This window comes from Anopheles coluzzii, chromosome 3, assembly GCF_943734685.1.
Source record: "Anopheles coluzzii chromosome 3, AcolN3, whole genome shotgun sequence".
In the NCBI taxonomy this organism is placed as follows: Eukaryota; Metazoa; Arthropoda; class Insecta; order Diptera; family Culicidae; genus Anopheles; species Anopheles coluzzii.
Genome location: NC_064671.1, coordinates 64391388 through 64413009, shown reverse-complemented (window position 1 = coordinate 64413009; position 21622 = coordinate 64391388). Strand labels below are relative to the sequence as shown.

The 21622-nt window shown below is 39.5% G+C and overlaps 1 protein-coding gene across 8 annotated transcripts in view; it reads left to right on the top strand.

Moving 5' to 3' along the window:
- LOC120955730 (uncharacterized) overlaps positions 1-21479 on the top strand; it is a 91117-nt gene extending 69638 nt beyond the window's left edge. For 7 of the 8 annotated variants that reach the window (XM_049608199.1, XM_049608200.1, XM_049608203.1 and 4 more), the window contains exons 13-16: positions 7691-7791; positions 8211-8448; positions 9571-9639; positions 9718-10385. In XM_049608199.1, the coding sequence (XP_049464156.1) occupies positions 7691-7791; positions 8211-8448; positions 9571-9639; positions 9718-9957 (648 nt within the window). In that variant the 3' untranslated portion in view covers positions 9958-10385. Of the gene's footprint in view, positions 1-7690; positions 7792-8210; positions 8449-9570; positions 9646-9717; positions 10386-10438; positions 10520-12682; positions 12785-14248; positions 14441-14520; positions 14614-14693 lie in introns of those variants that run through there. The other variant, XM_049608207.1, reaches the window with a different exon arrangement.
- The last annotated feature ends 143 nt before the right edge of the window (positions 21480-21622 follow it).

The following is a 21622-nucleotide window of genomic DNA, read 5'->3' as shown; positions in this document are numbered from 1 at the left end:
GATTGAACATCTAAATTATTATGCTTTATTTGCTTTATAATTTCATTACATGCTCCATAACACGATAGTCGGAATCCACCTAAGTGACATGAATTTCCAGTCGTCATATTTAATGAGTTTCAAAAATTTCAATGCGAAAAAATAATACAAGATATGTATTTATAATATGTTTTTGTTATCTTCGGCTGTATAGGTCTATATGGCACTTTACTTTCGGTGAGAATGTTGTGTCTATTAAAAGCCATTTGAACAGCATTATTGGTGCCATGACTAGGATTTTTGTCTACGAGATATTTTTATAAAAAGATAACAATTAATCGAAGAATCGCCTTGCTTGCGCCGTTTTGCCAGACAAATTGAATACTTCATGTTTTTTTTTTAATTTAATAATTAATGCGTCATATTTAATGTTTAAGTCCTGTATATGTGCTCCAATAATTAAATACAGATATACTTCGATATGCGCCTTACTCGATATACGCAATTACACTATACGCTATTTTTTTAATTTGACAGTTCTTTGAGCAATTTGTACTGATTTGACGTATCATATGAAAAAAGCAATATAAATTATCTTTTCTACGAATTTTAAAAATCATTTTAAAAGGAAAAAATTGTAATCTTCAGTTGAAATCAGATCAAATAACGATTTAAGTGGCTAAAACCAACCACTTCAAACAAAATTACACGAAAGCTAACTATAATTTAACTGAAAATCTCGAAATTAAACTTACGCTAATATTCGAGATACGCTATTGCTTCCGGTCCGCATTAATAGCTAATATCGGGGAATACCTGTATAAATTTGCCGATTAGACATGAATGTACGTCAGCTTAAAAATAAATAAAACAAAATAAATTTCCTTCCAAGTGCTCATTTTAAACACTTTTAAAGATATCTTTATTATGGATCGAAATGAAATTCGATGCTAACAGCAATTACCGGACACACTTAATAAATAAGCATTTTTGTATTAAACCAATTCCGTCACAAACAACATCATTCACTTTTAGGAATGTTTACGGTCATTATTAGCATAATCAGCCTCATGCAAATGCTCACACTTACTGAAGACATAATTATTCGCTAAAGCGATTGCTCATTTCATTCGCCGTGTAAGTCTCGCCCGAAAAAAACCAACGTGTGACGCGCACGTCCACCGGGCCCTGGTGCCCGTCCGACCGGGTGTGTGTGTGTGTCTGTGTCGCTAAGGTCCGCTTGTTATTGTTCTGACCCAGCTGCTCTACGCAAAAGTGCGCCTGCGGCTACTGGGCTTTAATTGCTTTTAAAATGCACTTTAACGATACCGCCCTGGACACCCGGATGGTTTTTAGGAGGCGCATTACGGGCTTTGCCGCGCCCAGCGAGCCCGGCTAGAGACAAATTAATGAAAATAAATATATTTTGTCAGCGTGTAAAAACAACACACTTGTGTGGCAATACTACAATCCCGGTTTTTAAAGTGGCCGGCATTTGTGAGTCCCGTAGCTGTCGTGATGGGGCACGATTTTACGTACTTTCCCGTACGAAACTGATGCTTTTTTCTCATGATGATGTTGACGATGATGATGGTTTCCGATCAGAAACACGCGTGAGTGTGTGTTTGTGGGAGATGTGTGGATTATTTACACTCATAATTTCACCCTCGCAGTAGTGTTGGCTATTAGGCCCTTCCCAATGGCTGGACGGTCAGCTTCATTTCACTGTAATCAAACCCGATTAAACAAACGCAGATAACGCACTGCAGCGGAGCGTTCGGAAGCCTAGAAGAATGGGGAAATAGCCAAAGAAATGGGAAATGAAAGTAAACAACTTTCACATACACTAACACACGTGCTTTAATACATATCGCTATGATCAACGGAAAAATGGAGAGAATATTTTGGCTGCACGAAACAAAAAAAAACAGCATCAGAGTGCGCCCCCATCCCACTAACCACCCAGTGGGCCTTTTTCTTCCTTGTTTTTGTGTGCTGTACCCGTGTAAAGAAGAGTGGATAGACATTTGCCTCGCCACTCGTAACCGCCGCCACAGAATACTCCCTCGGGGCTTTTTATTTTCTTCGCACATTGCACACTTGCGTCAAGGGAAAACTCATACCCCGCTAGTGGTAGCAAAAGAAGCAGAGAAAATCCAGAAAGGAAATCGTCTAACCAAGCCGGAGCAATCAGCAAAATTCTGGGGATAGTCGTCGACGGAGTAAACGACCCGTAAGGAAGCGGTTTTTTTTCCTCCCCCATTGTTAGGCTGGGCGAATAACCGAAGGCATGGGGAACAGAGCAGTTTTCTTTGGCTTTAGGTAGAATTTAATGCTAGAATCAAGTGTAATTTTATGTGATAATGTGAGATTTGTGTTTAATAGGAAAGAATTTTTTTTTATTTATTTATTTATTTATATATAATTGGCTTGTATATTTGTGCTACGACATTTTATTAAACTATTTTATTATTAACATTCAAACTAACCCCTAGATCAACGACTATTATCACCGATTTTTTTAACAAACAATCTTAAATAATGCCTTGAAATGATTCAATTTACTCAATTCAATTCAAATGAACAATATAAAATTATAACATATCTTCGTATTCTGGTTCAAAACCATGTGCTTCCTTCATAACACGTTTTCACTCTCTATTCCGGTCGCCATGGTGATGCATTATTTATTTCATTTACGCGTTATTTATCGCCAACAATATAAACATACAAAGCAAAGGAAAAATAAAGCTAAAACTCGACATAAAATAATCCAATCAATGAAAAAGAAAAGATTCGAAAAGTACTCAGAAAAAGTAACTTCCCTTTCCCGTGCGAAAATTCTAGGCTCCCCTCAATTTTATGATGGAGTCCGCACTGTTTGCCGAATGGCGCCATTTGCTATTTTTGTTTGATTGCGTTGGGAGGGAGGTTGTTACGAGAAAAAAAAGCTCCCCCTCATGGCGCGCACCTCGCTAGCGGCCGCCATTATCGGTTGCGCTCTCTCGCTTTCTCTCTCGCGCAATCTCTCGCCACAAACAAACTGGAGCACAGCGCGCCAACGGGGGATAGAATAGACACAGGCGAACGCAATGGCGCGTTCGGAACGGAGGCGGAATAAATAAGCGATGAGAGTACGAAAAAAGGAGGAAATGAACGAACAAAACTAGGCACAAAAAACACACGCACACGTACTGTATCGCACACGGTCGGGAGAAACGGTTGCCCCTTGCTTCCCCTACAGCAGCCCTTCGTGTGTGCGCTTCAATCGCCATCCGAAAAAGGGGACATCTGTACGCACTCGCAGCCGTGCGTCGGTTCTGGAAGGGAGTAGCGCAGAACAAAACGAAATGGATGGATGGAACGAACCCACAGAAGAAAAAAAATACACACCCCAACACTACCAACCATCTACATTTATTTATGGTCGCACATTATCCTTCCAGTGTTTTGGTGGTACGGTGTGTGAGTGTGTGTACGGCGCCCCTTTCCACGTGCGAGCTGCTATCGGGATGGAGAAGGGTCGGAGAAGCAGTTCTTTTTTTACTTTTATACATAGCAAGCGGGGCTCGTTGCCGTGAGTTTGAATCGTTGCCTGGAAGCGTGCCCGACTGATGCTGCTGCCCTGCTGCTGTTGCGTGTAGTCAAGGAGGAGAAGTTGAGCATTTTTTCCAGGCTTTATGTACTCCCTGGAAACGTAAACGCGCACGCATTGGCCCGATTGCGTAAGCGTAAACATAAAAAATCTACCGCAGCCAGCAGTTCCCCTTTTCTAACAAAAAGGTAAACAAAGGGAAAAAACATGAATTCTCTCGATGTGGATTGGGAGAAAGTTTCGTCGAATGAGAAGGCGCCGTTTGCTTTTGGAGAGGTTCGTTTCCCCTCTTCTTTGAAAAAGGAAGTTTTTTGTGGTAGTTTTTTATCGCCCCTCAAGCAATGTGTAGCAAGGAAGGGGTGAATTGTATAGAATAAAATGGCGGCGCTAGAATTTGTTACATTTACCACAATGGTGCAATTCACGTCTTTTCTACGCTGTAATTGGTTTTTGTTAGATCAAATGTAATTCAACAATACAAATATCGATAAAATATCGTACACATTCTATAGATACTATAAGTTCTTTATGTATTTGTATATATATATATTTAATACGTTTTATGTAAACTGATATAAATCATGCCACTGAATAGCTCTTCAGTACACCAAATGCAACTTTATGCGTCACATACTTTCTTTCAATTTAAATCTCAATATGAACATAAAAATCCACCCCTCACACACACTCACGCCACCGACACGCCGTCCGATAATGCTCATCAATATTCAAACAGCCGAAGGTGCGGTCCTGTACCATAAATTACACCACCCACGGGCAACGTGTTGCACCCGGGTCCCGACGCAGCGCGCATCGCGCTTTATTTGCTGAGCGATTATTTATGGAAGGATTACTTGTAATCTCTCGCTCGGACTGGCAGGCGGTACCGGCGGCCACCGTCATGTGGCGTTGGTGGCGCCAGTACCAACCATGTTTCGGGGCTCGACGCCGCATCCCTTCCGGATGCACATGCACATGCTCGAACAAGTTGTACTTATCAACGGCCGCTTATGGGTCGGTCGGGCGGCGGTAGATGATGCATCCATCCCAAAAACAACAACAACAACACCGATCGCTTATCGCATTCTACGGGCCACAACGAAACAAAGCAAATGGCGCGTCCCAGTGGCCAATCGGGAAGGGAAAAAACAACATCCAACAGTGATGGGCGCACAGAATGGGCGGCTGCGTGTTTGTTCCCGATGGGCCGTGGACCGTGGGCTGATGACACCGTTCGGGGTGGTTGATTTTTTGATAATGTTTTCTTGATAATATTGACGCGACGCGGACGAGCTGGGCCTGCTTGTATGTGAAATCAATCATGTTGTGCGCCTACATTAAAAGTTAAATTAAACTGAGCGGTATTTAGATGTTTCGATCGCTCAGAAGTTTATTGACATGGCAAAATGACCAGAGCAGTTTTGTTTGGTGCAATGCCCTGAGTCATTGTGTGAGTCATGGAAAATTTTGATAATTGGACGATCGGTCAACACTCGTAAGGCTTTCTATTTATGGACGGTTGTTGTATATCTTCAAGAGTATAGCTAACACTAGCATTTAATGAACGTCATATCGTGGTTTTGGATCTCGTGAATTCTTTTGAAATATTTTCTGTTAAATCTGATGTTTTTCTGGAAAAAAGACGCACGACAAAATCAAACAAATTGGTGAAATATTTCATATTGAGGATTACGCTACTCGCCGATAGAGGACGCTACTATCTCTGTTTTTCTAATATGAATTTATTATGAGAACTCTTTAAAAATCATTCACAATTTTGATTTTTACTTTCTTCTAAATCTTATACGACTTCAGATCATTTATTGTCTCGAAACCAATGCTCACCTTTAACCGTCTTGTGTACGACCAAAAAACTTTACGTAACCGTACAACCGCCTACCCGGGTACGCCATGCATTTTGTTTGGAAGAATGATGTTTTTCGTGGCAAAAAGCGTATGTCTTTTGAATTATTTCTTATAGGTTCATAATAATATTTTATAACATATTGTAGTAAAATTAGATTTTTAAAAGTCCTGTCAAGATTTTTTTAAATCAAAAATATGTTGTAGCTCCAACACCCCAACCGGCCAGGCCGCAAGTTTTGAGTGGATACTTAAGTCTTTTTCTAAGTTTTAATTACGTTTCTTTCAAAAGTTATATAAATATTTCAATTGTTTTGGTTGTTGTATAAAAATATATGTTGACGATCTATAAAATATACTTATCATGTTTAAAAAAAAACCGGCTCCGACCGGCTCCAGACAATTTCGGCTCCGCACCCACGGCTCCGAAGCTGACTCCACTCCAGCGTCGTACCAACGGAGCCGGTTTTAACAGATTGCACCAAAAAATCCTTTTTTAATAAAGTTTCAATCGGGAAGATCCATAAATAGATGAGTAAATAATGTTGAAAAGAATCTATACATGAAAAAATCGATAAGTTTTGAACATTGTTCAACAATCACACTATCACATCCGGTGTTAGCTTCTACACTTGCGAGAAGATAGATTCGTTTTTTACGCTATCATACAATGCCGAAACGTTAGTCCAGAACCGTTGGTCCAGAGCCGTTGATTCGCCGCCGGTTCCGGGGGTGTTGATGCGGAGCCGGCTCCGGAGCCATTGGTGCGAAGCTGTTGGTGCGGATCCGGCTCCGCAGCCGTGTGTGCGGAGCGAGCTTCGGAGCCATTGGTGCGCTCCGAAACGCTCAGCACTATTCGGCAGTAACATTATAACAAAAGCATGAATGTGTGTGTTAACTTTCAGCCAGCGAATTCTATTTCGTTTGCTTGTAGTGGTTGGTCAGGTGGTTCAGCGTTATTTTCAATATATTGTTACACAACAAGCAATAAAATGTAACTGCAATACAACATTTGAAAGAAAAGAAAAAGACTTAAGCATCCACCAAAACATGCGGCAAGGCCGGTTGGGGTGTCGGAGTTACAGCACATTTTTATTGAAAATAATGTTGATAGGATTTTAAAAATTCAAATTTTACTACGATATGCTATAAAACATTATTATAAACCTATAAGACAGTTTTCATTCAAATCTAACAAGTAATTCAAAAGATATACGCTTTTAACCACGAAAAACATCATTCTTCCATACAAAATGTATGGTGTACCCGGGTAGCCGGTTGTACTTGTGAAGGGTTTATAAACTTAAATAATATTTTTAAAAATTAAACATTTTTGATATTTTTTAATTGTTTGCACATGGTTATAAAACATCTTTTCTGAGGCATTTTTAAAATTTGATGTCGATACAACTTCTTAATCCAAAGTTATTTTGGAATAAAGATGCGAAACATACCCGGGTAGGCGGTCGTACACATGACGGTTAACACAGTAGAATCGTCCCACTTGTGGTATCGTCCCTCAACACTTAGCTCATAATTTCCCTTAGAACTATTTTTCTCCGTATAATTTTTCTCCTCTAACACCTTTATCAGAACAGGCCTGTTCTGACGCACACATTCCACCTCTGCGACACAGTCCTAGATCGCCGTAGCAATTAGTGGATGATTTTTTTTTCTTTTTCTTTAAAGCCTCATAGATTTGCCCTCCATATTGTACCATATTTCTTACGCCTCTTGCTTGTTCCTTTCTTGAAAAAAACCCTCTCGTAGTTAGCTGCTCTTGTTTACTAGTCTGCCTTTTTTCTTTTCATTCCACTTCTACTAGCTATCTAGAATTAGCTGTCAGTTTGCAGTTTGAAGGTTCTCTTGTTTATTTATCTCTCGCCAATCCTTGAATGAAAACATTCACTTTTAATTCTAGCGTAGACTCACACTCATACACACATGTACACTATCTCTCTTCTTCTCTCTATATACATATCTCTTGCTCGCTCGCTCGCTCGCTCGTTAGTACACAGTTAAGATACACTTGCGCGCCTGCCGCTCGTAGCCTGTACCAAGTAGTAGTGCTAGACATCTTTGCTATCCTCATAACCGAACGTCCACCTCCAACAGAGCGGGGTGGACGGGTAATAGTATTTGCATAGACAAAAAAAACAGAGCCAACACTTTAACGCGTCCTCGCGTACGTACGTAACTACTTAAGTGAACGAATGTCCCCATCCTTTCCATCCAATCGCCCCACTTTTCCAGGTGTCTGAAACGGATCTGGAAGTAATAGAAGCGACCGGTCGCAGTCCCGCAGAAGACTCTGGCCTCGGATTGGCATCGACGATGCCGGACATTCGCAATCGGTACACACACGATCACGATTTTGAAATGGAACCATTGCGGCGGTGGTGGTGATGATGGTGTGGGGGGGTTCCAGCATATCCGCAGTAACTTAACGCGTGTTCTTCTTTCTTTCTTTCTTTTCTCTTTTTCCCTTCATTCCCTCAACTTGATGCGTTTCAATGGCGTGCGGGTATGGGTGCGCGTGTGTGTTTGTGATTCTACTGTTTTCTTTTTTTTTTGTTTTCTCTCTATTTCCCCCCCCCCCCCCCCTCATTTGTAACTCCAAACACACGCGTGTTTCTTTTCATTTCGGAAACCCACACTCGGACACATTGAAATGCAAATGTCTTGGGCCGGGGGTGGCGGGGTGGGATGGGGCTCATTCCAATATCTCTTGGGGGGGTATGACACGGGGTTTTTGCGGGGTTCTTGCATACAGCCCGCCCGCGCCGCTACCGTACCGGCCGATGTCGGCAGGACCGATCCTACACCATCACGCCTCGTCCCGTCACTTGAACGCATCGTTGGCCGACATTCCGCATAATCCTCTCACGGTCACGCCCAACCGGCTGAACTTTGCCGGCGGCCCGTCGGCGGCCCTCGGTGGCCTGCATCATCTGAACCGCCACAAAATATCCTCCTCGTCTAGCGACGTCGTTAAACAGTTGAAGAATAAGGTGATTGTGTTGTTCTTTTAATTGCATTTGTTCTTCTTTTTTTCTCTCTTTCTCTCTCTTTCTCTCTTCTTTCGTTTAACTACTCGTTTTAGTTAGCCCTTTTTCGGTTTTGTTTGCGTTCCATCTGAATTTCGTTATGCACTCTGTCAGGGAAGGGTAGGAACTGATTTTTCCATATTGTTAGTTTTTCTCTCTATTCTTCTACCTCAGTTTACTCTCATTTAGAAACTTTTCATTGTTTTCTTATGCTTTCTAGTCTTTTTCAATCAAATAATTTGATTTTCTAATTTGGTCTCAAAACTTACAACAATTTGCAAACTATTCTTAATTATATTATACAAGTCTACTATTTAACATTTATCGATTATCTTCCCACACACAAAAACACATTCCCAGAGCTCTCAGTGTCCCTGTTTTCTAGCTCACCAATGACGTCAGAGCTATACGTTATACCTTACTTTCCTCCCGTACCAGTACTAGTTTATAGAAACGCTCTCTAAATGATTTAATCAAATAATTATAACTCTAGTGTAGCGACTCTAAGTGTGTCTGTAGCTAACAATTTATCAAACAAACAACAAAAATCTCTACAACAAAACAATCTGCCGAAACGTAAACCAACAAACAACACGCCAACAACACACCAATAGAAAACAACACTAGCCCATACACTAGCCATTTCTCGCCATCGTTATCGTCCCTTGCCGTACGTCCCGTTTATGCATCTGATCGGCGATGTCTGTGAATCATTGTTGACACCCGACATGACACGTCACGACACCCTTTTCTTATCTATGTATTTCTCTCTTTCTATCTCTCTCTCTGTCTCTCTCTTCGGCAAATCGTTTTGTTTTGCAAAGTCTGTGATCCAAATATGTCGCCTTCACAATCAATTTTCACATCACTTGTTGAGTTATTGTCTACACGGATTTCTTTTTTTTTCTCGTTGTCTTTATCACTCATGCGCTTCTCACACTGCCGGGACGGTGTGTCTCTTGCAGTATAAATGACCGTATTGGAACATTGTTCACCAGTTTACTGATAAAACGATGTCTTTTCTTTTGTGTTTCTCTTCTTGTACGCTTTGGTGTACCGATGACCGCTGTGCTTACAACCGAGCAGGACTACAATGATCCTACACGACCCAGGAGAGGAAGCGAGACTCAGCTATCTAGGGCAGATTACGACTCGGTAAGTGTGGATCGAACGATCTAAACTTGTGCAATGTAATTATTAACTTCTATTTCAACCTGCAATGCACCCGCATAGGATCAGGTAAGTTTCGTCCCTCCGCATACTTTTCCGTTTGCCGTTTTACGTTGTGTACTGGTGCCATCTTCTTTCTCTCTCTATATATACCTCTCATCATTCAAATGTGTTGTTAATATGAAACCAAACTCAGCGTACCTTTTCCTTTATACATCCGAGACATATTTAGAGAGTTCATACGTTGTAGATCGAAACCATAGTTACCTTTTTCGTCAAAATTTGAACACTTTTATTAATTAGGCTTTTCTTAACGTTGAAGTACGTTAAGTAATTAGCGACCACAACATAGGCTCGTGGTGTAAGAATCCAGACGCAATATGTATACATCAGCTAGAACGTTTCTAAATTTATAACCTAGTATTATTATAACTGTTAAGGTATGATAGTCTTTTTTTACCAATAATTAGCTCAAAATCTATAGTAAACTCATTTCCACGGGTACTTTCTTTACATTTCTTCGATAGAATCGATTAGTACGTAAGAATCTTGTAGATTTTTTCATTCATTTGATTGTCGTTCAACACAACATATCTTTATATAAAAAACAAGATTGATTGATTGATCAGGTGATATCAGTTTGCAAAAAGGGAATCTTAATCAAAACAAACAAAGTGCACTTTCGCCGTCCGTTTCGCCATTTGTCGCCGGTCACATCCGTTCTGTGGTAGCCTCATGGTATGGACATGATTTATTTTTAATAAATTCGCCCGCCAACTTACAGGGAAGCTACTTAGATGGAATACGATCACATTTAGGTGGTTTAACGCAACGAGTCAAATCTTGGTACTGGGGAAGACCTCTCGTAAGTGCAACCTCTAACATACTTTAAACTTCTAAATCTCCTGTTACATTTCTTGCGTTGATTTTCTTTCTTTCTTTCCTGGGTATGATCCCCTCTTTGAGAACTGGTTGTGTTCTTTTGTTTTGTTGTTTTTATTGTCTCATTTTTTATTGATTCTCTCGACCTCTTTGAATCACTTCAAAATCACAAATATTGCTCTATTTCGATCAAAGTTGTTCGTCTTTTGTCAATGTTTGTCTTTCTCTTGCAATTATATCACTTTTTTTGTTATGTATAATGTTTTGTTTCACTTTCATATTCTCTTAACTACCCACTTGTTATTTTCCACGATAATTATGTTTCTAAATACTCAGTGGATTGGAAAATTGATTGTTTCTATATTATTTGACTATCGCATTAACCAGTTTAAACTGTCATTACTGCAATGATCGAAATAAAAGCACTATCAATTTCAAAAGTTTGAATAATCAAAACCACAACAACTAAATCCAACCATTTTCACCTCCCTTCTGTACTGTTATGTGTGTTTCATCTTGCGTTTAATTTGCGCCTCTAACGGTTGCATTCCTTAGATGCACCTTCATAAATCAGTATTACGAAGCACGAATTGTGTCCATTTTTATAAGTATGTATGACAGTTTTCTATGTTGTTATACGAATCTGCCTATCGGTTTATTTGCCGTTCCCGTTTTTATTCGTATTTTCTTCGACAATGTTCTTATAAAAGTACAAAAGAAACACTTACCACATCTTATACATTATTTAATTAATTGATTTAACTCTATTATACTACTTTGTAGTTGATTTGTATCTTTGATTTTGACATTCACAGGTTTCATTTTTTTTATTATTTCTATACTTACTTATTCGCCGTAGGAATGAAGTGGCCTCTCGAGTTCGATGTGTAGTTAGCTAGAGCGTAGATTTTCTCTCTTTTTTATCGCACACTGCATGCGTTTCGTACATTGTTTCAAATTACTTTCACTGCGTAGCATTGTTTGAAAAGCTGTATTGAATTATGCTGCAACCAAATTGCACAGAAGCAATCTCAATCGAAATCTGTAATAGGAAAAAAAATCTATATTTATATAAATGGACACTTTCATGACGAGCAATCGTGTGTCAAAATCGTCATCCCAAAACACCATCTTTATATTTATACACTTTTTTTTTTGTTTTTGGTTTCTTCTTACTTCCCTTTCAACTCGATTACCTAATATGGCCAACTTTCCCACTTGCTACCACCATTGTATTCAAGTGTATTCTTTTCTGCACTACATTGCAAGCATGGGGCACCTTTCTCATAGTATCAAGGATTGAAACGAAACCAAGCAAAGGAAAACTAATCACATTCCAATGAAGAAAACTGCTAAGTATTTATACTATCAATCCGCTGATAGTGTATATTCTGTACAAATACACCAACAGAAAACATTGACACCATGAAACATTAGTTCAGTAGAGTATGAAGTAATTAAAGAAGGAAAAGCACAAAGAGGATTATTTTTTCTAAATGAACTATTCTAGACATTGGAGAACGAAACAACAAACCAATAAAGAAATATACCAGTATTAAAACTAATAGCCATAAGACTCGTAACGTCCCTCTCCATGAGTCAATCGCAAATTAGTGTAGTTTGCTTATCGTTTGTTACTATCAAGTATATTTTTTGATTGTATTTGTTAACCATTATGTTACAGTGTTGTTTCTTCTGTTTTGCTTTCATTTAATTTTGTTTATCCTTGTTTTTCATCTTTTATTTCATGTTCTGCTCTCTGCTTTTGTTTCTGTATGTGACAGGTTGAATGTTCATTTGTTTCGGATCGTCGTTTGTTGGTTCTTTGTTCATTTGTTGTTCATTATATGCTTCTAGTTTGCCTATGCTTTACAGTTGTCCGAGAGCAGAGTTTTGTATTTATAGTTTTCATTGCTATTTTGTTCTAAAAATATAATTTTTTTTAAAAGAAAAAGCCCTCACTGCTTTGTGTTGCGTTTTACTGTTTACCTCAGTACACAAACAGTTGTTTTTCATTTTCGTGCAATTCTTTTCTTTTTTCCTTTCTTTCCAACTTTTTTCCTGAAATAATAAATCAAATCAAACAAATGCCATCCGGCGGTCTAAACCAAACACACAACAACAACAAACACACACGCGGCTCCAGGAATTGTCGATAAAGTTGTCTAGAAGTTTTGATTTGAATGATGAGGACGGAGCAGGCGCAGGAACACTGTTAGGAACCGATCCGGGTGTCAGACGGCATCAGGTAAATAGATCTGTGTGTCTTGCTGTACTGTGTGCCGTTATTGTGCCGACCTCCGTACGTACGTGCCTTACCGACGCTTCGTAGCGTAAATGCTGCGAAAATGATGCTACGTTACCCAAGCGAATGGAAAACTATTTTCCACACAACCATACACTCTTCTTTCACTCACCAGTATAGAAGTCGTAAACGTTAATCGTAGCCCTGGGTAGCTATCCCAGCAGTCTACAACTACCGATCATGTTTGCACCTTGTTGTATTCGTGTATGTTTCGTTCATGTTGCGCGTAGCCGAACAGGCATTAACTGTGTCAGTTGTTCACCGAGGCAGATAGAAAGTTATATTCCTGTTGCTACTATTGGGTCTTTAGTGTGGCTGTATTTCGATGTGTGCGTGTTTGTCAGTTCTGCTAGGATGTGAATCGTTGCTCATTCGATCGCTAACTCTAGTCCCTCGCTAAGCAATGACCTCGGTAGCAGCATTTGTTGATAACGCTATTATGAAAAAAATCGACGGTGGAAATAAGAAAACCACAAGTTAACACATAAACCAAACATACATACAAACACACACACACACACATACACCCCCAGTGACAGACATCAACACAAAAGCTACAAATCACCAGATACGGCTTACTGTAGTCCTGTAGTAGTGCTTTACTAAAATGTATAACAAGTAGATATTATTACAAACATTGTGCTTTCATACCGTTGAGCTGTAGCATTACTATCCTTTAAATTTAAATACCGTACACATTGCAGAAAACGCAATCGTAATCAACTGTCTTCTAAAAGTACACAAACACTCATAGAATTATAATTGCGCTTCAAGGCTATTTCACCACATATACCTAAAAGAACTGTAGAAGAACGTGTATAACACTTCCCACAAAGTCCATCTACTCGGCTTTTAGAACTGGTTTGCGTACTAAAGTAGTGACTGATAGTAGCATTCTCGTACTAAAGAACACCATTTCTAGTGCTTCATCGTAGTAGCAACAATTTAAAAAATACTATAATACTAATTCTTGTTTTTTTGTCAAGTTTGAATAACTTCTTTATTATTAGTAATTATATTTGTATGTACTAAACAACAGTATCTTACTCTTATTATCTAATTTCCTTAAGTAAATATAAAGCACGATTCATAATGATAACGTATGATAACGTTCTGGAGTATTATTGTTTGTTCTATACAGCATTTCATATATTTATAACCTTCTTGCAACATTTAAGTGTATTTATTCGAAACGAGCTGGTTACTCTCTGGCACGGGGAGAAACCCTGTCACACCTCATGTCCATCCGCTTATCGTACTCCATAATCCATATCGATGCAATTTTGGCACAAATGTTTATATGTCCTTTTCGTGGTTTTTTTTCGTAACAAATTGTTTTAATTTTATTTTATTCCTCGCCTCCCATTCCAACCTTCTTTTGCCAAATTCGCCTACAACCGTATCCAGTCAATGCAACGGCTGCCTTTGGACCAGAACGGATCGTCGCTGGAACAGAATCAAGATCAACCACCACATATAGTACCTGATCATAGAGGAAATCTTCATATAACCGTTAAAAAATCGAAGCCAATCCTCGGCATCGCCATCGAGGGCGGCGCAAATACGAAACATCCGCTGCCACGCATCATCAACATCCACGTACGTGAAGGCTCCTTATACTGTGGTTGTTGAAAAGCTTGTTCTCAAAATGCAAACCTGCTGTCCTCTCCGTCTTACAGGAACATGGAGCAGCGTACGATGCCGGTGGACTGGAGGTAGGCCAGCTGATCCTGGAGGTCGACGGGAATAAGGTGGAGGGAATGCATCATCAGGTAGGTCTCATCATCTTTCCAGCCAACGTTGGAATTACTAAATCAAAATTTCCTCTTTTTCCCTTTGGCGATCGTTTCAGGACGTCGCTCGACTGATAGCGGAGTGTTTTGCGGCGCGTGACAAGAACGACATCACCTTTCTAGTAGTGGAAGCAAAGAAATCAAACCTAGAGCCGAAACCAACAGCATTAATATTTTTAGAAGCATAGCATTTGCTTTCCCTGCCGGCTAGCGATCCGGATAATTCTGAAGTACCAGAAAAAGGGATCGACCTTACCGCTGATAAGCTAAAGTGAAGACGATCTCGCATATCGTACGTTTTCGTTTCTTCCGTTTCCAAAATTGGATTGTCTCCTTTTTGAAACGTCCGTTTTTTCACAACCACCACCAATCATCACCACCAATACCAACGCCTGCTTCCACCATACTTCCTGCACGCTGTTCTGCAAGGCATTGACACTCCCTTTGTCACGCTTGCCCAAGGCGCTTGTTCTATTTTATTCCGTTTGACAGCAGCTATAAAGTGGACGTTGGGTCTACTAAGCTTTCCCGTACGGTCATAAGTTTACTATGCTTTTTAATTCATTATTTAACTATTTTATTTACATCATTTTGAAGAATCCGCACTGAGCTTTAAGACAAATCAGACGACCCACCATGTCCACGCACTGAAATGGTCCGTTTCACTCAGCTCCAGCCAACTCCTCTGTCAGGGATACTTGCAGTAGTTCAGCTTCAGTTTCGTTCACTTTATCTGTTTCTTTGCTACACAATACTTGTAGAGTTTGTTATCCTGCTTAGGTTACAACAGTTCACTGCCAGTTACAATTATAGATGCGATTTGTTTGCCCGCTATCGCAAGCCCTCACAGCAATTTCTACGCTAGACTTACCCGAACTGAATAATGATACGCTCGCATGATAAGATATGATCTCCGTTCTCGTTTAGGGTTGTATGTTATTTTTTATCTTTATTAGATTGCAAAATATCTTGCTGCTAATATGTTTTAGTTTTGTTTGCGTAGCGACTCTAGCGCATCTCCGAACGCTTCATCCTTTCTTTTCTCTTTTCTCTGCTGCCCCTCAGTGAAACCTTCTGCTCGCATTTACTAGCGAAACTCGAAAAATCAAAAGCACTCACACTCACATATATGCACACAAATGCATCGAACAATGATAAAAGGAGATTCTAATCAGCAAGGGAAAGGAGAAAGAGAAACAACGTTCTTTATTCGCGGTAATTCAGAGATATTCTAGCCGTCAGGGATGAAACGATTAATTGAAGTTGATCAATAATAATGCAAGCATAAACTACTACCCATACTACTTAATACCAACTACTACTACTACTACAACTACCACTGCTGGAGCAGAAAACCATAGCAGCAGTTTCTTGTTCGAGCAGCAAACAGTTGTCTTGTACAATTCCACAAAAAAGGCATCGCGGAGAGACATTGCAGGAGGGTAACGAAAATGTAGGTGTAATCAACCACACAAACACGCATTATAAACGCAACGCGGTGACTTGCATTTACAACACGATCTTAGTCGTAGTAAAAGGTCGAAAAAGAGTACAGCAGAGGCATCTCCTGAAGTCAAGGAAACCGATTTTCAAGGGGATGATGTCAAATAACTACTCACATCCTCCCTTTTAAGCTGACCGATACTTTTGCTTTGAACTCAGCGCTTTGCAAACTGTGTACTAGCTGGATGTGTACTAAATCGATACCAAGCGTCCATGTCGCACTATTTACTGAGCCTTCGGACCCGAAATGGACCCGGTCTTGACCTGAGTGCCAAAGATAACTGGATTGATGCTATTCCACCATCTCCCCGAAAAAAAACAGATAAAAAAACACACCAACCCCACCACCCCTTCCTTGTCATTTCATCCCTCCTAACGGGTTCCAGTTTTAGTACAACACATGGCGCCATCATTCATACACCCCATACCGCATGTCCGCCATTCTGTATCCATATGTGTGTGTATGCGAGTGTCTATGTTGGAGAGGATGGCTTTCGATCAGTAAGCTAGCAAAACCTCAAATGGTGCTTATTGTTGTTGTACAATCAGCAAAATGCGCTGTAGATTTTGTCTGTCTAGTGTGGTTAAGACACCAAGGTAGAATGCAATACATACAAGAAAAAAAATGGCCCGGAGTACCAAACCCCAAATCGCTCCCACTGCTGCTATCAATGTCACCCGAATGCTTTCACAGTACCAACTCACCTACACACAAATACGCTCTCAAGAAATCACACACACATACACTTCACTACACACACATACACACACGGTTGCACACGTCACCTCACAACAAATCTCACACACAAAAATGTTCACACACTTTTACTGCAAAACAAATCACATCCCAAAACACACCCAACACATGCATACGAAATGTCATTGTTGTTCTTTCGACGCAAAAGAAAATGGTATGAGTCTAAAAAACATTAATGCTGGAAGGTACACCCTTGAAAACTACACCCCGAAACTGTATGTCTGTTTGTAACTGTAACTCAAGAAACAGAAAACAAAAAAAGAGAGTACTTGGAATGAAAAGTGAAAAAAGTACTAACAATGTAGAAATTACAGAGTTAAAGAAACAAATGAAACCATTTAAATCGAACAAAACAAAACCATAAAACGCATTATCCATCGCTAGCCATTTCATTGGGTCAAACAAAACATAAGCAGATGAACGAAAAGGGACAAACAAACAAAATGGGCTGTTAAAATTGTTACAAGAAAATTTAAATTTTACAACTAAAACAAAAGTAAAAGAAAAAACACACACACAAATTAGTTAACAATTGGCAGAACGCTCGTGCGATACGTCGGTAGAATTCGAGCAAATGAGTGAGTGAGTGAGTAAAAAAACGGAAGATGATAATGTGTTTAGAAAACATCATTGCAAACAAAAGAAGAAAAAAAGACATTGAAATCATAAAGTAGTGTACAATTATTGCTAGAGCTTTTTACTGCGCTGCTTTCAGTCAAACTTAGCTGAAATTAGATCGTCTAGCACACGTATCTGCTTGCCGTAGTACGGTACTGCGTCCACACGATTGGCTGTTTGTTTAGTGAACATGTTTTATTTTAATCTATAAACGATCTATCACGATCGGGTGTAGAAGCTTTGCTAGCAAAAAAGGGGGGAAACATTTGTATTTTAGTGCCATTTTACTTTTTTTTGTCTTTTGGGGAGTGGTTGTAAATGCTGTGTATAAAAGAAACCAGATGCGTAGCAAAAGCGATAGGAAGAAACCCGTTGTTGTAGCGTTGTACCCATTCAATCAGCAAAAAAAGGAAAGAAATAGTAAAAAGGTAGACGGCGAAACGGTAAAATCTCGACTGATGAGTGATAAAGAGATGGTAGCGATCGCCCGACGGGAAATCGGAGCAGCAATCGGAGTTGCTTGAACAAAAGTGATCATATTCCTCAAACAGACAAATTGAACCACTCACCGTTTGGTATAGTCTGTTTGAGGCACTTTGTTACGCAAATTGTTTTACCCTTTAGTGGAACCGTTTAACTTAGATGTCTTCAGCTTCAGTGTTAAAGCGTGGTGTAACCAGTCCCTTGGTACTTGGCCACGTTTAAGTAGCATGGATAGGAACGAGAGCTTCGCTTCTTAAGAACTGAGCAAAACGCGTGATAGCAAAGCGGGCGATATGTTTCGATTTATTTGAAGTACTAGGTCCCTCGGCTGGGTTCGGAAGGGGCATCTTTGCAATTCCTTCGCACATAAACACTCCCCGCCACGCTGCACGGTAATCGTGTCGTCCGAATCGGAAAGATAACACTAATCTGCTAAACGAGCCCACGAAACAAGCACGACGAATCAATGGAATGCTCGAACGTTATTTCATGCATGGATGCAGACTGTATTGACTTCGTTTTGAGGCTGCTTTGCATCACTTTGAACCGAGCTGCGTCTACGCCAGTCGACAAATGGCAAGCACTGCTCGCTTGCAGTTTAAACCATACGGGACAACGCACTCTGCAATGAAAGTCTTATGAGACGAGCGGAAAATGAAAGAAAATAAAAGAAGATTATATACAGTCCTATATACATATATACATATTTAAAAGCGAGCGAAAGATAAAACAGAAAGCTTCATAGATGCAAACTATAGGAAAGAAGACGAAGAGGCAAACTGTAGAAAGCAACAAAAGAAGAATGAGAAATGGATGTGTGGAAAGCAGTGAATGTAAAAGTACACAAACTAACTAGCAAACGCAAGCAGCACTTCGATGGAAGGGCTGTGTATGCCCACAGTGAACAGTGAGGCAAACGCTTCTTACGATGTACATAATCGTTGATCATTATTTATACCTATTTATTAATCGCTGTACAACACAACAAATCAACTACGACAAAACCGAACACGAACGTGTGTGACAAGAAAGCGGAAAGAACGATAGAGTAATGTAGCATGGTACAACCGTGCGCAAAAGCAGCAGCGCAATCAGTGGCAAATAAGAGACAGCTATTTTCAGACTTTGAAAACAGAAACTTAAAACACAAAACATGAAAAGAAAAGTGTAAAAACCCAAAATCACCACCATATTATAATCAAATACAGAAACATAACAAGCCACACCGAAAATCACCGGCAAACCGGTTTGTGGTAAGAGGTGTCTCGAAAACGGTAAACCCACAACAACAACAGCACACTCGTAATCAACACATATTCAAACTAGAAGTGAACCTAAAACCACCCCTATATTTGTAGCATCTTCTATAAAACCTTCCTTTTCAAAAATGGTCAAAAATCCCAACGGTTTAAACGTTTGCTGCTGATTGTTGGCGTTAAGGTGTGGGAATGGTAAGCCAAAGGATGAAAGGATGAAAATTTTAAAGTAAGATGAAAAGGACTTTGCTTTGGTAGTAAGAGAAGCAATCAATCTGGGCTAAGCAGAAGCCACGCAATCCTTCATCATCCTTATCATACGTGTGCGCAATCGTCTGGCTGTTTCCGTATAATCATGCGTATAACTAATATTACCCAAACGAAAGCATCGCTCTTACTCATACAAAGTTGCGCCATTGCCGAGCCGTGGTGCTTTGAACCAACAGAGACAGTGTCGTATGTTTTGTGTATAAAACTACACTCTATGTATAGATAACAAAAAAAACATCACTTAAAAATGACAAACGATAGCTATCTCCAGAAAAAAAGGCTAAGCAGAACGAAAGAAAACTGAATCATTCAACAAAAACGCATCATACTCGTAACAAAACATGGCATTAAAACTAGTGAAAAAAATACACTCACACAAAACCACCTAGAAACCGAGCTGTCATTGTTAAATATTCAAGAAACAAAAGAAACTCATTCAAAACAAATGAAAAGAACAAACAAACGCTACGTAAAAGGTAAAGTAGACAAAAACTTATTTAAAAAACGTTTTACCGAACTGTGCGCGAAAATGAAAATCGAAAGTGAAAAGGGGAAACGAAGAGTAAAACGAAGCGGAAACAGAAAAAAAACTGCAAGCACTCACTCACTAAACACACACACACAAACATATATAAATATATTGCATATACTCATGTAAAACTATTGATATTATAACAAAGAGTCGGGAAAAGCTAAATAGCAAAGAAGTGAATACGACGAACATAAAGCAAGATAAACCAAGCTACCAAGTATTTGCCCGGATATACAAAGCGCTTTCATGGTAAGGGAAGGTGACGCAAGAAGCAAGTAAAACTTAGCATTTCTCTCTTTTTTGTTTTACTGTATTATCATGTTATGTTTTTCCTTTTCGAATAATAGCAATAGATGTTTTTTCCATTTTTTTAAACACTTGTGGAAGTTTTGCAAGCTCTCTCCCTCTCTCTCTTTCTCTTTTTATCTCGGTTTCATTTGCTAGCTCTTATTAAAAATGTAACAAAATTAGGATAAACTGCTTGTTGATATAATTGTGTTTTTACGAAGGAAACACAAGAGCTTCACATCGTACGGTAATGGAACGATAAAACCAAAAAATCACAATTAGTAAAGGCAACCGAAGTAAAAAAACGATACAAAGCTAAAACTGAAATGAGCTCCAGTCAATGGTTAGAATGCTTCATAAAATGTGGTCAACCAACCAGTAAGTAATATGCAAAACGTGTAACGAATAAACCAACCAAAGCAGTAACAGATGAAGCGAACGTAAGCAAGTCGCTATAAGACGGGGAAGAGAAGTAAAAACCGATAGAACTAAAGCAGTCAGCAAAAAAAAAACTGTAAAAATAATGCAACTTTGCGTAATGGCCAAAGTGAGTTCCATCGAGGAGGGCTACACCGAGCGGTCATATTTGTTAAGTTTTTCCTTCTGATGCTAGAAACAAACAAAATAGTAAAAATAAAAACCCAATACTATGATAAGCCATAGCCCGTTCGCTTAAGGTTCGCGCTGATAATCTGTACACCTAACCCCAACCAGGAGAGGGTCATTTTGCGGAGCATTCCTAATCTTCCCCAAGCCGAACAGTGTATATCCTTTTTGCGACGGTGCGCGATGCCATGTGTTACAGGTTACAGTAGAAGAAACGACAAACCGAAACGATGATGCTTCTTCTGCTCTGTAAAGATAATATTCTTGATCTGCATTTTAAGACGTGCAAATGCTAATCAGTTGAAGATGAAAGTGCTAAACAAAAAGGGGTGTTTAATCACTCCAATACATTCGTCTAATTTGGCAGACACAAACGACACACAAATGATATTAAAAGACCCATAATGAGGGACAAGAAGACGAAACTACGCGTAAAAAAATAAAGAGCAAAACACATAGAGAGCAAGTGAAAGAGAGATAAAGCGAGAGAAAGAGAGAGGAAGAGAGAGAGAGATAGAGAGAGAGAGAGAGAGAGAGGAACACATAGAAAATAAGAAAAGGAAATTTGAGCAAAAAAAAAAGAAAACATACTGTTATTAGTTAACAAGGCATACGCGATAATATGGAAAAAAGTATTAAACGAGAACATTATGAAGCAGATCATGGGGATTGTGC